At 39.2% G+C, this 14,762-nt stretch overlaps 1 protein-coding gene across 1 annotated transcript in view; it reads right to left on the bottom strand.

The window, feature by feature from the left end:
* The window catches only part of LOC108789610 (tyrosine 3-monooxygenase-like), a 27,074-nt gene extending 17,246 nt beyond the window's left edge, over window positions 1-9,828 (bottom strand). The window contains exons 1-5 of the mRNA XM_018559671.1: window positions 9,622-9,828; window positions 7,286-7,457; window positions 6,094-6,185; window positions 1,111-1,178; window positions 674-724 (exon numbers count right to left, since the gene is read on the bottom strand). Of these exons, the coding sequence (XP_018415173.1) occupies window positions 674-724; window positions 1,111-1,178; window positions 6,094-6,185; window positions 7,286-7,457; window positions 9,622-9,828 (590 nt within the window). The remainder of the gene's footprint in view (window positions 1-673; window positions 725-1,110; window positions 1,179-6,093; window positions 6,186-7,285; window positions 7,458-9,621) is intronic.
* Between the last annotated feature and the right edge of the window lie 4,934 nt (window positions 9,829-14,762).

Genomic DNA, 14,762 nt, shown 5'->3' with positions numbered 1-14,762 from the left:
TATATAGATCTCTATATATATAGATATATAGATTCTATATATATATATACCGTATTTGCCGGCATATAAAGCGAATGGGTGTATAAGACGACCCCCTAACTAATTTTCCACTTAAAACATAGGTTTTGGGCTATACTCGTCATATAAGACTACCCCACTTCTGAGGCAACACCATTTTAAAACATCATGGATGGATGTGCGGTAATACTGTATGTACGGTAACTTCAGCTGCATACGGTATACCGCGCTGAGCCAATCAAGGCGAGCAACGTATTCTATTAATGGATACAAAGTCTGCTTGGATTGGCAGAGGTTGTGTACATCGCTCGCCGTGATTGGCTCAGCTACTGTATGTAGCCGAAGCTACCGTACATACAGTATTACCGCACATCCAGCGGGCTGATAGATTAGGGATGTTCGTTTTGGGCCAGCTTGGCCCAAACAAACTAAAGGTATACATTGTATACCCCACGTATAAGACGACCCGCTATTTTCAGGGGATGTTTTTAAGTATAAAAAGTAGTCTTATACGCCAGCAAATACAGTATATATAGATCTATATATATATATTGCCAAATATATTTATATATAGTACTGTGCAAGGCAGGAAACAATGATGTGGTGGGTATGTCTGTACAGTACTGGAGACAACATACATGTACATCTATCTTACCAAGTGGCAGTTTCTTCTGCTGTGTACTCAACCCTTGGCAAAGCATCTCCACTAAAGAAATGGAAAACAACGTATTACTCCGGTTACCTTGCAGGTTAAATGATATATACCAGTATTAGTTAATGGGAACACAAACAACAGAATAACTAATAAATAGGTAATGGCTTTTGCACAATTGAATTTGAACAATTGAAAACAATTTTACAAAACTATAATTTTTAAAGTCATGGATCAGCAATGACAGCCTTTTTATTTTTCTCAGTACAGGACTCTATCCAGTGTGATACCTGTTCAGTGACAGTCATGTCACTTGAAGTTTCTGAATGACTGTTTCTGTTAGAGACTTCTCACGATGCAAATTTGCTTCAGGAATTTTTTTTCCACTGACTTAAATATCTAGACTGTAGATATGTATCATATCATATTTTACAACTCACTCTCTGTATGTGAAAGCCAGCTCTGCAAAGTATGTTCTTCTCTTTTTATACTCTTGGTCACCATAACCCTGTGAATATAAATGCAAATATGTTATAGTGCTCTTAACTAAAATGTATAACAAAGTCTGGCTATGGCTAATATAGCACAACAACATAAAAACACAACATTGCTATAGTATTCAATGTCAGGAAAATAAATGACTAATGACATAAGGTTTATCCCAGGTTTAGGAAGCATGTACCACATCCGGTTTTACATTTTATCAGAGCAGCATCATGGTGGCTTGGTGATTGGTACTCTTGCCTCCCCCACAGTAAAAAGTAGGAAGCAAAACAATAATAAATAATACCTAAATTATAAAGGACAAAATCTGCCGACAATACATATAAGGTGTACACACGTCTCAATATTTCTTTTTAAAACTAAGTTGAAAAATTACAGGTTAATCTTTACCAAATTTTAAAGTTTGGTTAATCAGTAAGAAAAGATTTCATTTTCAGGAAATTCCTTTTGACTTATATACCAGCCCTTTCATTCAACTCTGCTATCGGAAAGATAATATATTTGAGAATATTTGGAGATGTCAATTGAAAATGACATGTAATAATTAATTTGGGTAAAAACTCTTCAAGACATGAAATCTGATCATTGTTGTTGATCTTATAGCAAAAGAGCATACAAAATACATATCTCCCAGCTGGACTGAGCAGTGCGTGCAGCCATGAGAACGAGTACTGTTTCCTGCCATATGGTGTTAGTTACTCAGCACATACCCACTCAGGGAAATAACCTCTCCATGCCTCAATGGATGACATTTTCTTGGTCTTAGATCTGACAGCAGTGGATGTAAAGCATCCTAATTTCTATGTAAATGATCTGTCTGGGAAAATTATATAATACTTGATTCACATAGTAATTATGTGAGCCAAAGGTCTTTGTAATGTGGCTTCCCTACAATTCTGCTTGCGAGGAGCTAAATGTCCTATTAGTTTTAAGCGTATGTATAACAGGGTCTGTTAAATGTTCAGCAGCTTGGATAAAAATCACTTTGGCATCTATGGTGACTTTCAAGCACAACAGTGGAAAGAAAATATTCTATGCTGTTTTAGTAAAACTGAAAATAGTTTTTGGCCTTTTGCTCTGTTCATTGTAGTTCACTAGTTCATTGAAAGTGCTAAGTAAACCTTATATGTCCTGTGATGGAAAACCAATTTTCATGACAACGGTATTAGTATTATACCTGTACTCATTTATCTGGCTTCTCAGAGGCATAAGTGTGTGCTGCTTTTATAATTTAGCACCACCTAGTCCCCGAAGATTTCTGTAACATAGTTGACCTGTAGGATTTCTGGGCAACAACCTGATATATACAAGTAGCTAAATAAATCTGAGCGACTTCAAGCCAAACTTGAACTCAAGCCAAACTTTTTGCACTTTAATTCTCTTGGGTCAAAGGAGTACATCTACTAATGTCCTTCTGTGACTCAAAGACAGCATATGGCGGGCTACTGCCCGCTATTTGCTGACAGTGCAGAGCCACGCTGCAGGCGGGAAAGATCCCAACAATATTATTTGGGATCCACCCAACTGCCTGGATCCCAATATTATTTGGGATCCACCCAACTGGCTCTGCTTCTCTAGAACCAAAGCCAGCTGTGCCCGCCCCCTCCCCTTACTGTCCCTCCAATAAGCACTGGAGGAATGGAGAGGGGAATCCCTGCAGGGGTGATGACTGACAGTCACTACTCTCTGCATGGAGAAGAGCGTGAACTAAGCAGACAGCGGTATGTGATCACTCAGTTCTGGATTTATAGCGCAGGCATGCGTGTGTGTGTTTTTTTTAAGTCTGCCTGGAGTACAGCTCTAAGGACCATATGGGATGGGCAATTTTTTATCAAAGAATAATTGCTGGCGATTTGTTGGTAAAAATCGATTGGCCACTGTTACAAAGTAAACTACAGCATTGGGTTGGCTTGCTCTGCTACAGAGTGCTCTCCTGCAGTCAATTATAGGTAAGCCAAGATTATCACTGGTGAACTTGTCACTGACATGAAACTCTGCTCAAACCCAATCACTATAGACAGTCAGACTGAGCTACAAATTGCTCTAAAATTAGTTAGCGATTCAATAGAAAATAATGTGAAATTGCTATAAAGGGTATCACTGCAAATAAATCGTTCATCTGACATCAGCCTGACAGGTCGTCAGACACATCCAAAATTTGGTGGATATTTGTTCACATTTCTAGCTGCTTATGATATTCATACAGTAAATAGGGATGCATTGTACCAGATACAGACACTGTTTCTCGTGTCTGAGTGTATATGTATGTGCAAAATCAGATCAGAATATATATTCAGATTAATATTTGATAGAGTTATAATTTCTTTATATTTGTGCCACACTTTGCATATTGTTGCAGGAGTGTGTCTGTCATGTTACAAGAGTATAGCATAATAAACTGCATTTTTGAAGAGAGGTGTATGAACCATAACAGTGTCACAGTCGAGACATGTTAGGTTAGTGGTGACTGTAAAAACTGTTGTCATGTTACAAGATACTTTTAGACCAGGGGTGGGCCCTCCAGCTGTTGTGGAACTATAAGTTCCATGAGGCATTGCAAGACTGACAGTTACAAGCATGGCTCGCAGAGACATGTTGGGATTTGTAATGTAATGCTAAAACAACAGCTACAAGTAATTGTTTTTTTATATTTATTAATTCTTTATTCAATTTTTACATATCAACAATATTATTCACATCAGATTCTATTCTTCCTTCAGTCATATATACATATATATCTTTCAAAAAAGAGAGAGGAAAAAAAAAGGCAACAAAGAGGAATCAAACAAAGGCAAACAATAACCCAATACTATTATTTTACCTCTATCCTCTGACCTCTGATTGTCATTCATACTGTAACTATCAGATCCCTTTGGGAGCACTACTTGCCTATACTGCCATCTTTTGGGGGTACCTCTTTCCTCTAGTTGTGACATTTAAACCAAGGGGCATCTCCACCCTTCCCTTTTTATACATGCATGTGCCATTCGTGTTCCCCCTCCCACTTTTATGTTCTCTACAAGTGATCTTCCACTGGATTCCTTGTACTTATTACCTATTAATTATTTATTTATTTATTTTTAAAGTAAGTGAATTCTTTTTTACATTTAAATTCCTTGTCATCACTAAGGCTTAACTTCCTTTACTTTGTGCATGCGGCCCCCCTCCTTTTAAATCTAAACCCAAGCATCTCTATGGGGATTCTTTGTGAACATTTCGTTTTATTTTAATTTATTTATTCTCCAACTTATGTGTTCATGTTACCTAACTAGTGAATCTCCTATCTTCTTACTGTTATCCTATCTACAGTTTTTCCCCCTCCCTGTCCCCCTAACCCTCCCCTTTAATGACCGGCCAGGTTCTTCATCCTGCCTCGGCAATGCCCCCAGAGTACCTTATATAGTTACTTCCCTTAAAAAGGAGGTCTATCCCATTATCTTATCCTTAACTTACCCAACCCCTCCTCCTGCTTCCCCCCCTCCTCTCCTCTCTCCCCTCTCCTCATTCAAACACACTCACATACACTCTGGCTCTGATAATTGTAAATATTTTTACTGTAGTTTCACCTTCCACCTTCTCTTTCCTTTATACCCTTATATTGCTTGCAATCCTTACTCTCTCTTAAATTTTAGTAACATATGTATGAGTAGTAGATACCGTGTTTCCCCGAAAGTAAGACCTACCCCGAAAATAAGACCTAGTGCTATCTTCAGGGATTTCTGTAATATAAGACCTACCCCGAAAATAAGACCTAGTTCGGGGTAGGTCTTATATTACAGACATCCCTGAAGATAGCGCTAGGTCTTACCTTCGGAGTAGTTGCACATGTAACTAGTCTCCTTGTAATGATCAGAGCGGAGACGCAGCTCCCTCCCGCCCCCATACCAGACACGCCCCCCGCACGCATGCCCGTCCCCTCGCCCTCCACAGTTCATATAGCTCAGCATGCCCGCCAACAATGTGGGTCATTCATGGGGTGTATCGCCTGTAGTTTTTTTGGAACATTATACCACCTCGATAGTAATTTATAGTTTGTCTCCAGTGTTCGAACATCTGTCGAAGTGGAAGCTATAAGTAATTGTGATACCACAGAATGAACCAATATAGGATAAACCTTCTCCTTCAAATAACATTTTCTAGTTTCTAAAGGTAAAAAAAAAATATTTGATCTCTTTTCAGTTAGTTAAAGCCCCATGAAAGCCACACTTTTAATTTTGCATAGAGTTGGGAAATACCATCACGTTTTTATTGCTGTCTGTGACTCTGTTGAACAGATTTTACCTCACTTCCTTTCCATGTGACAGCAGGGAAAGAAATCAGGGATGTGGCAGTCGCTGAGACTGGAAGACATGGACAGTAATTATAGCCTGAGAGGGGTTCTAAACATTCTTAATGTCACTAAAAGTTTTGTTGTAGTTTTTGTCCCCACTATAGGGGAGATCCCTTTTAGTAGGAACACAAATAGTTCACAGGAATCTGACAGAGGTTCTATCCCTTCTCCACTCAAATTAAAAGAAAAGTTTTGACGTCACGCTTTAAGTAGAGATTTTTTTTTTAAGTAATAATTTTTTTATTGGGTTTGAATGTTGTAAACAAAAAAATACATTTGACATTTGACAAGGGTGAAGGTAGGTAGACAAGACCTGTTAAATACAACAGTATTGACTAGGCAAAGTGACATATCAGACAGGTCAAATGAGGAGGGGTACATCCCCTAGGGGCTCGACTGCAGATGTAAAGCTAGGTATATTTGTATTCAGGCCCTTGAAAACCTCATATTAGGATTTAAGTAGAGATTTTGCACGTGTTTAATTCAGCTAAATTCTAAAATGAATTTAATTAATGTGTTTTTTTGTATCAAGTATTTCAGGTTCTGTCAGATATTATAGACTGGATTTCAAATTCTGTATAATACTTACTGGATGGTTTTGGTCAAAATTTGGCTCGAATTTCATAATTAAATGCTGCCGGTACATATCCAGGTCTTGAACTTTTTTGGGAAAAGAAGGCGCTGAATGAAATATACAAAAATAATATAAGCATCATTAATTATTTGGCTTTTGCTTTAAGAATACTGCATTAATAAGCAATATGTAACACTTGTACATTAACAACAATGTAATTTAACATTTTAACATAAAGGTTGGTTATGGGGACATATGAATTGGGAGATGACTCCCTGAAATAAAAGGCCAATATTGCAAATGTACGAATCAGCCCATTCAGGGCTTATCATGACAACAGTATAACAGTACTCACCCACACAGAAATTGTTTGAAAATCTCTCTCTGCTGGGGCTGATCCTTCCTTTTCCATTGAGAAAGAAGGAAGTGCCACACCATGCAAGCACTGCTGGATGCTGCACAGTAGGCAGTCAGTTACTATTGCATACCAACCCAGGACAGAATGTTCACTTACTAAAGTAAATATTTACTTAGAAAAGCTTAGTACAGCCTTTCTCAACCAGTGTTCTGTGGCACCCTGGGGCGCCTTCTGGATTCCTCAGGGGTGCCTCAGCATCAAGCCTTTCCATGGTGCAGGTAGGCTTCTGATGTGAAAGTAGTGGGCTCTAATGAAAGGGGCTCCTAGTGTGAGAGAGGACACTCTGATGTGAAAGGAGATATGTGTCTTCTATGGATTTTGAAAGGGCCACATATCATTTTTTTACGTTTTAGACTGGGGTGCCTCAACATTTTGCATAGTTTTAAAGTTGCCATGACTGAAAAAAAGAAATGCTGGCTTAGTAAATAATGTAAATGCATATTTAATTTACTTTAAATAGAATAGCAAAGCATCAGACCAGGCAGAATCTTCATTTAGTTATACACTTATCTGATAATGTGCAAGGTAAAATCCTACGTTATATATAATATCTCTTGTAGCTGTTTACTTAAGTCGTGAACATTAACACAATTTGCCAGTATAGTAGCAAAATATGCTGAGCTTTTCAAAAAGGTGCTGAAAAAATTATCCAAGATTGGCTATTTAATTGAAAGCATCTACCGGTAGGTTAATTCCTTATAAAGTACTTCTTCTTCAACAGATCTGTAATGGATGAAATCATCAGGAAAAAAGGTCACAAACTATAAATGTAATTTAATATCCCCTTACGCAAGTCATCTTTTACTATTTTCACATCTCCTGCCACCTTTTTTAGGGAATATATGAGGATGTTGACGAAAGAGTTGGGAATGAAGCATTTCAAATAACATTCTAGATCTTCTTTCTTGTTGTATTTTAGAGCAGGCCTGGTCTCCATGTGAAAAACATTTGCCTCGTATTTCTGAAAATGAATGAACAAGTGAATCAATGAGTGCCTGGAAAATGTAAACAGAAAACAACATAAACTCTGGTGCTGTAGAAGGAAAAAGGTTAATGAGGGAACACAAAGTAACCAGGGCTGCAGCAAATTTGTACCAAACTATAATTATAATGCAGAAGTGTGGTGTGGTGTGAAAGGTTCACTGCCGATATCTCTCACCTTTAAAATCAAAATTACTCAGATGTATTCTTTCTAAGATTAAATACCTGACTTCAATTAGAGAATGAATGCAAAATAGAAATAATCTGGAAGGATGGTGTTATTATTTGACAATATTCAAAATTAATAAGTTAATGATAGGGATGCACCGAAATTTCGTCCGCCAAAACATTTCGGCCGATAATGTTACTATGGGCAAATGCAGATAGTACCCAAATGGCTGAAAATTCTGCCCAAAATTCGGTGCATCCCTAGCTTCTCTCCTTCCCACTGGGCGCTGGTCTGTGTCCCCTCCGATCCCTGCTGCTCTCCCCCACCTATGTCGGCAGAGGCATAGGGGATCGGAGGGGACACAGACTAGCGCCCAGTGGGGAGGAGAGAAGCTGTCATGATCACGAGCATTTCAGTGCATCCCTAGTTAATGAGACATGACTTTCATCATCTAGAATAACTTGCTTTCATTTTAAACAGACAGGTATGCTGAGGAAGAGGAGAGGGGTATAAGATTTTCATTTATAGGTTTTCATATATAGGACTCCTTAATGACTGGTAGGATCCCCAGTGATTGGCGGAGGGCTACGGTAGTCCCAATATTCAAAAAGGGGGCAAGGTGCCAACCTGGGAACTATAGGCCGGTCAGTCTAACATCGGTAGTTTGTAAAATGCTAGAGGGCATAATAAAGGATTAATAATGTGGAATTGTTCAAGAAACTTTTGGACGATTTCTTAAGGGACCGTAATATACAGGGGTACGGGTACTCCTAGAATGAGATCCTAATAGGTTGGACTTGATGGACTAATGTCTTTATTCAACCTCAAATACTATGTAACTATGTAAATTAATGTCATTAGATTTGAAGCACACGTGAATTTTCGACACTGATTTAAAACGGACATTTTTAAACGACTCATAGCTTATCTGAAATATAAATATTCTGGTAAATGACGAGGATCATAATTTAGGAAAGCAGTGCAAAGTGCAGCAAACAAGAGCAACCAATTAGAACTCATTTTATAGAAGTCACCCTAGTAAAGATTTAATTATATGGGTACTAAATGTTGCATATAGTGCTTTCTCCTTACACTGTCATTATGAAGCAGTCAGATAAAGAAGTATTATGATCATTAAGTATTATTATCATAAAGAGGTATTATTATCTGATTCAGTATAGTATCTCAAAAACCATGTATAATATTTGCTAATTAAAATTATTTGTAGTAAAAAAGGTTACATATTTTAAATATCAACTAATGCATTACATATAGGGATCTATTTATAAACAATATCTCTGTAAATGCTCATTCTGTGGAATAGATGCACAAAATGAATGGTTTGTTTTCTTAAAATATAAATATTTACTTATTTCCTATGCTTCTCAGGTCCATATAGTAGCCTTAATGTGCTATTACAAGATGGCATTCGAAAATACATTTGACTTATATAGAAAATATAACAAGGATGTTCATTTCATGCATCCAATTGCACAGAGCGAACATTCACACATAGTATTTCTCTCTAAAACTGAAATATTATTGTGATGATTATGTTTGGTAGCTTACAAGGTATATACTCAAAACTATTTCAATTTACGGGCAATCTTGAGAATAACCGCAGAACGTTAAAATAAGGTGAAATTAACTCAAATTAACCGAATGCCAAGCACTTTGCAGGGCATGTTTCCCCTTAGTTTAGTGAATGGGGTAAAGTTCCATTGACTTCCATCACCCAATTATATACAAGCAAAAAAACATTTTGTTTTTTTTAAATGTACCTACCACTCAATTGGGTATTCTTTGGAAAGTGAATTTCACCAACCTAAGTTAAACCAACACCTATGAATCACGGACAAAATTTGATCCAGTCCAAATCAGAAAATCTCTAGATGGATCACCTAATCTCCTGCCTAGCGTCTTCACAAACACAGGTAATGAACAAATGAAAGATGTGAAATTGTGGTTACTTTACCTCTAAGATCTTTAGAATGCTATTAAGGGAAGTAGTGCTAGGGCTTGTGGCTGTAAACATCAGATTTAAGGTGGTGCTATTGTCTTCAACCAGGTCTCTGTTATTTATTTCTGGACAATCAGGTACAGGTAAGACTTCTTTCTCCTTGTGAGCATCTTCTATTAGACTCTGTTTCCTGCACTGACAGCCTCCCACTTCAGCCTTCATGTCCAAGCTGCTATTAGAAAACAGTGGAATAAAGCAGAATTCAAATATATAAACAATGTTACTGCATTTTCTGTACAACAATATAATTTTTTACAGCAAAAGCACAAAAATCTCTACATACCTGATTGTTTTTCTGTATAGGTGAACCAACACACTGACCTGCAGTAGAGCAGCTTGGGTCCTTGTTCCCCCTTGCAGCTATGTCTTATATACTAATTGCTGGAGGATTTAGTTATGAATATTCATTTTCTAATGTCATCATTTGAAGCTCTTCATTATTATTGTGAATTCGCATCATAAGAGTTGAAGCCGTGTCTAATTTTGCAGAAAATAAAAAAGAGTAATTAGGCTATTGTTATTACTTTATCTCCTGGGTATTTTCAGCAAGTCAGCAAACTGTGAATCTATGTAAGCAAATTTAGATTATACTCATTCATAATACAGTACATACAGTACTGCACAGATAAAAAATGTTGCTACACTAATCACTTTAAGCCACTACTTATGAGTGACTGAAGTATGTATGAAACAAAATCAACCTACAGTAAATGTATACCCATTGACTCACTATTGAAAGCATATTGTTATGCATGTTCGATAAGTGCAAAAAAAAACAACAGAATTCTATAGGGCTGAAAACTTTCTGTGCCCTCTTCTTCTGCAGCACTTTTATTAGCTGGCATTGTTCCAAGTTGTCTACATGGACTACAGAAAACCTCTCCCTATGTTATGGTGATGAGGAAATAGATATAATCTGTAACCATAGGGTGACAACAATACTGTTCCAGTAAGTAAGCATTGTCATCCTAGGACAGGCGGAATCACCAGGGAAAAAAAGGAGAAAAAGCCTAAAAAAAAATAATACACCTATATGTAAGGACTGGTAAGCTACAATATACAAAACAAATGTTTGTGCTTGGGTATAGATACACTTTAAAGTGTATTTCCACTTCCACTTTCCACTTCTTGGGATAACACCTACCGTATTTTGCGGTCCATAAGACGCACCGTACCATAGGACGCAGGGAGGTCCGGCGCGCCTTATGGAGCACTCGACAGACTGTAGCTTCTGTCACAGCTTCTATGACAGAAGCTGTGACACAAGCTGCAGTTAGTGACCGCTGAGACAGGTAGCGCTGTGATTACAGCGCCACGGTCTCAGTGATCACACAGAGCAGACGAAGAACGTCCGTTCTTCATCTGCTCTATGGTGATCTCGATCATCGCCACTGCTCGGTTTTAATACGAGTGAGATCATTAGATCACACGTATTAAACGAGCAGTAGCTCCTACTGCTGAACTCGATCGTCGCCACCGCTGCTCGGCTTTAATATGAGTGATCTCATTAGATCACTTGTATTAAACGAGCAGTAGCTCCCTCCTACTACTCGCCCGGCGCCCGAAACTGCATGTCTCGGGCGTCGGGATTCGCTCCATAAGACGCAGACACATTTCCCCCCTTCTTTTGGGGGGGAAAAAGTGCGTCTTATGGAGCGAAAAATATGGTATTTTATGCTTGTTATATGTGTCTCTTTTACATAGCATAACTAAACAAAAATTTAACAATGCTTCTTACGTATTGCTTACTCTATCCTGAAAGAAATGTTTTTATCTGTACTGAATTTCCCTCTGGAATGCAATGGGGGGGGGGAGGTTGCAGAATTAATATTTAACCTAATTGACCCTGTTAATCTTTCAACATTATATTATGCAGCCGGAGTTCATCACGAGCGTACGGGATGGCGATCATTGTTTTTTTCTTGATTATTTCTATTTATTTTTTCTTGTTTTAATTTTTATTTCGTCGACTCGTTACCACCGTGGACAACGCTGGACATAGTGGTTGACCATTGGATTATGTCGGTGGATCCTTTATTAAAGGCGTATCCTGATGTGAATAAGCCCCCCTGTGCACCGCCACAACCAACGCGCCAAGGCTTGTGGGGAAGAAGCCCTTGTCCCCATCTGCATGGGGATAAGGTGCTTTTCCAGAAGAAAAGCACCATCCTAGTGCCGAGGGCATGTGGCCTGGTATCACAGGGAGGGGGAGCCACTCAATCGCCCCCCCCCCCTTTCCTGCCCTGCCAGGCCTGTGCTCAGATCAAGGGTCTGGTTGGGAATTTTAGGGGGGACCCCATGTCCCCCCCCCATTTTTGGGGGTGGGGTTCCTCCTTAAAATTCCTACCAGACCTTAAGGGCCTGGTATGACTTTGATGGGGAACCCGCATTCGGTTCGGCTATTCTGCCTCTGTGGTACCGAGCAGAATAGAAAAACAGTTTAAAAAGTAGAAAAAATAAAATAGAAACCGTTTGGGCGGAGCTAGCAGTGACATCTAGCTCCGCCCAACTGTTTTCTATTGGCCGGGCTGTTCTGCTGCCTGCAGGTCCCCCTCTGCTGATTGACAGCAGCAGTGGGCGGGTGCAATAGCTAGTTTGCTGTATTGCAAAGTGAAATAGCCAATAGGAATCTAGCTATGCATTCCTATTCTGGCTTTTTTTTTCTGACTGAGGGCGGCCTGCGGCCCCATGTCAGAAAAAAACAAAACAGAACGCAACGAAAGGATTACTCTGCTCGACCCTGAGAGGCCGTTGTGATATCATAGTGGCCCCGCCAGGTTCTCAGTGTGTAATGACATATGGCGTCCCTGGTTACCTGGTAACCAGGGACGCTGATCTCTCTGCAAGGGGCCGGAGCCAGCCGTGAGATAACGGCTGGGTCCGCCCAGCTGTTAGAAGCAGGCCCGTCTAGCAGCAGTGGGCGGGTGCAATAGCTAGTTTGCTGTATTGCAAAGTGAAATAGCCAATAGGAATCTAGCTATGCATTCCTATTCTGGCTTTTTTTTTCTGACTGAGGGCGGCCTGCGGCCCCATGTCAGAAAAAAACAAAACAGAACGCAACGAAAGGATTACTCTGCTCGACCCTGAGAGGCCGTTGTGATATCATAGTGGCCCCGCCAGGTTCTCAGTGTGTAATGACATATGGCGTCCCTGGTTACCTGGTAACCAGGGACGCTGATCTCTCTGCAAGGGGCCGGAGCCAGCCGTGAGATAACGGCTGGCTCCGCCCAGCTGTTAGAAGCAGGCTGTCGGCCGGCAAATGGCCGGCCGTTCGGCCAGCTTTGGCTTTCACCTCGGCTTAGTCGAGCCGAGGCATATGCCTTCGCCTCTACCCAGCCGCTCGGCCAACTTCGGCAGCTGTACGGGCCATAGCAAATTGCCTGTACAGCAGCCCTTCGGTTCTACTGTACCGAAGGGGTCCTGGGACCGAAGCTAGTCGAAGGATCAGCCGAAGCTACGGCTAGATCCTTTGGCAGCTTAGTGAATAGACCCCTTAGATTTTTGCCCAATGAGCTTGAAAATCTCTTTGCAGTATGAGGCTGAGAGTGCAATATATCACACTGAAGGAGAAGAGACTCAAAGAAATGCTTCTTCTTGCCCACAGAAGTCTGATAACATCATCTCAGACTGGGTAAAATCCCTTGCCTAAAGCACAAAGATGGCTTGTTTTATGATAAACACAGCTTTTTAAAAATATATATGGTTGTAAAGTGTTTTTTCTTGACTTATACATTCAGAACAGATATATGCAGAACGGATAGAGAGCTGTATTAATCTGGATGCACAGATGGTAACAGGAACATAAACAATAAAAAGAGCTATGAGCTCATATAGTGTATTGTTATTCTGCATAATACTGTCATGTGGCTGGATATCACAAATGAACTGAGTAGCAGAAAAACTTATACCAACAGCATTAATGACCAATTACAATTGATTTTTTACTGCTTAGAGTCCAGTAAAGTATAATCTAACTGGGCTAGGTTAATATACTCTACTTTTAGCAATGGCTTATTAAACTGATCTCTAAAGTAACTCAAGAATGTAAATGTAAAATGCATATTGATACAAAGATTATGTATATTATTTATATTTGTGTATTCAGTAGGTGAGAATATATGTACTTGATTAGCATAATGGATATTGTCCTGTCTATTAATTCATTTTGTAGAATTTCAGACTACTAGCCCGTAAGGTGAGGCTCATTGCTAACTGAAGTGTAAGAGTATTACACCAATAAAAATATTACAAATATCTGATTACATTAATTCTTTATTAATAGCAGATACACACACAATTGTAAATGTTACAGAAATTTAACTTATTGCTAAATTCCTTAGTTATACATTAAAGTATTTTCAGTATGTCATCAATATACATGTATGCACGGGATATATCATTTGTAATTTGTATATAAGCTTTAAGCCTGAGATTAAATAAAAATTGCACAAATGTTGACATAAGATAACATTCACAAAACATATTTCAAACTTAAAACTGAAACTTATCATGTCACCTCCATATCCATAATACATAATGCTTTGGTTGCCGGGCTTTTCAAGACTGTTTTGTTAAAGATTTACAGTTACATGTGATTGAGACCTACCGTATTCTTTTTGAATGGTGAATAGTGAATTTCAAGGTAAGTCTCAGTGTTTTACAACTATATGTTTGTGTTATGTCTTATCTTCTGGTGCCTTAATTGAGATCACTAGATAACTAAGGGGACTGATCCAGAGGTCTGGTATAGGAGAACGGGTAAAAATAATATCTTTGACCAACTAAAATGGTAGATTAATTTAAATGATAACTGTATTTATCAGTGTATGTAATTATTTTGCAGCCTTTTCAGTTGCCCTCATTGTGATCCAGGGGTAATAGGTGTGTGTGGTAAATTCTTGCACTGTTTCTTTTTCTTTTTTTTCTTACCTCGCCGAACGTCCCGACACTGCTGCTCCGGTGGGCGGAGCTCCAAGCGGGGTCATCTGGCAGTCTCCGGCCACCTAAATTAGGACCCCACCTGGAGCTCCGCCCACCGGCGCAGCAGTGACGCGACGCTCGGCGAGGCAAGTAAGAAAAAAAAAACCCGCAGCGAC

The sequence above is a fragment of the Nanorana parkeri genome, unplaced genomic scaffold (assembly GCF_000935625.1).
Source record: "Nanorana parkeri isolate BGI_ZX_2015 unplaced genomic scaffold, ASM93562v1 scaffold411, whole genome shotgun sequence".
In the NCBI taxonomy this organism is placed as follows: Eukaryota; Metazoa; Chordata; class Amphibia; order Anura; family Dicroglossidae; genus Nanorana; species Nanorana parkeri.
The sequence above is the reverse complement of the archived record's forward strand: the minus strand, read 5'-3'. Positions and strand labels throughout refer to the sequence as shown.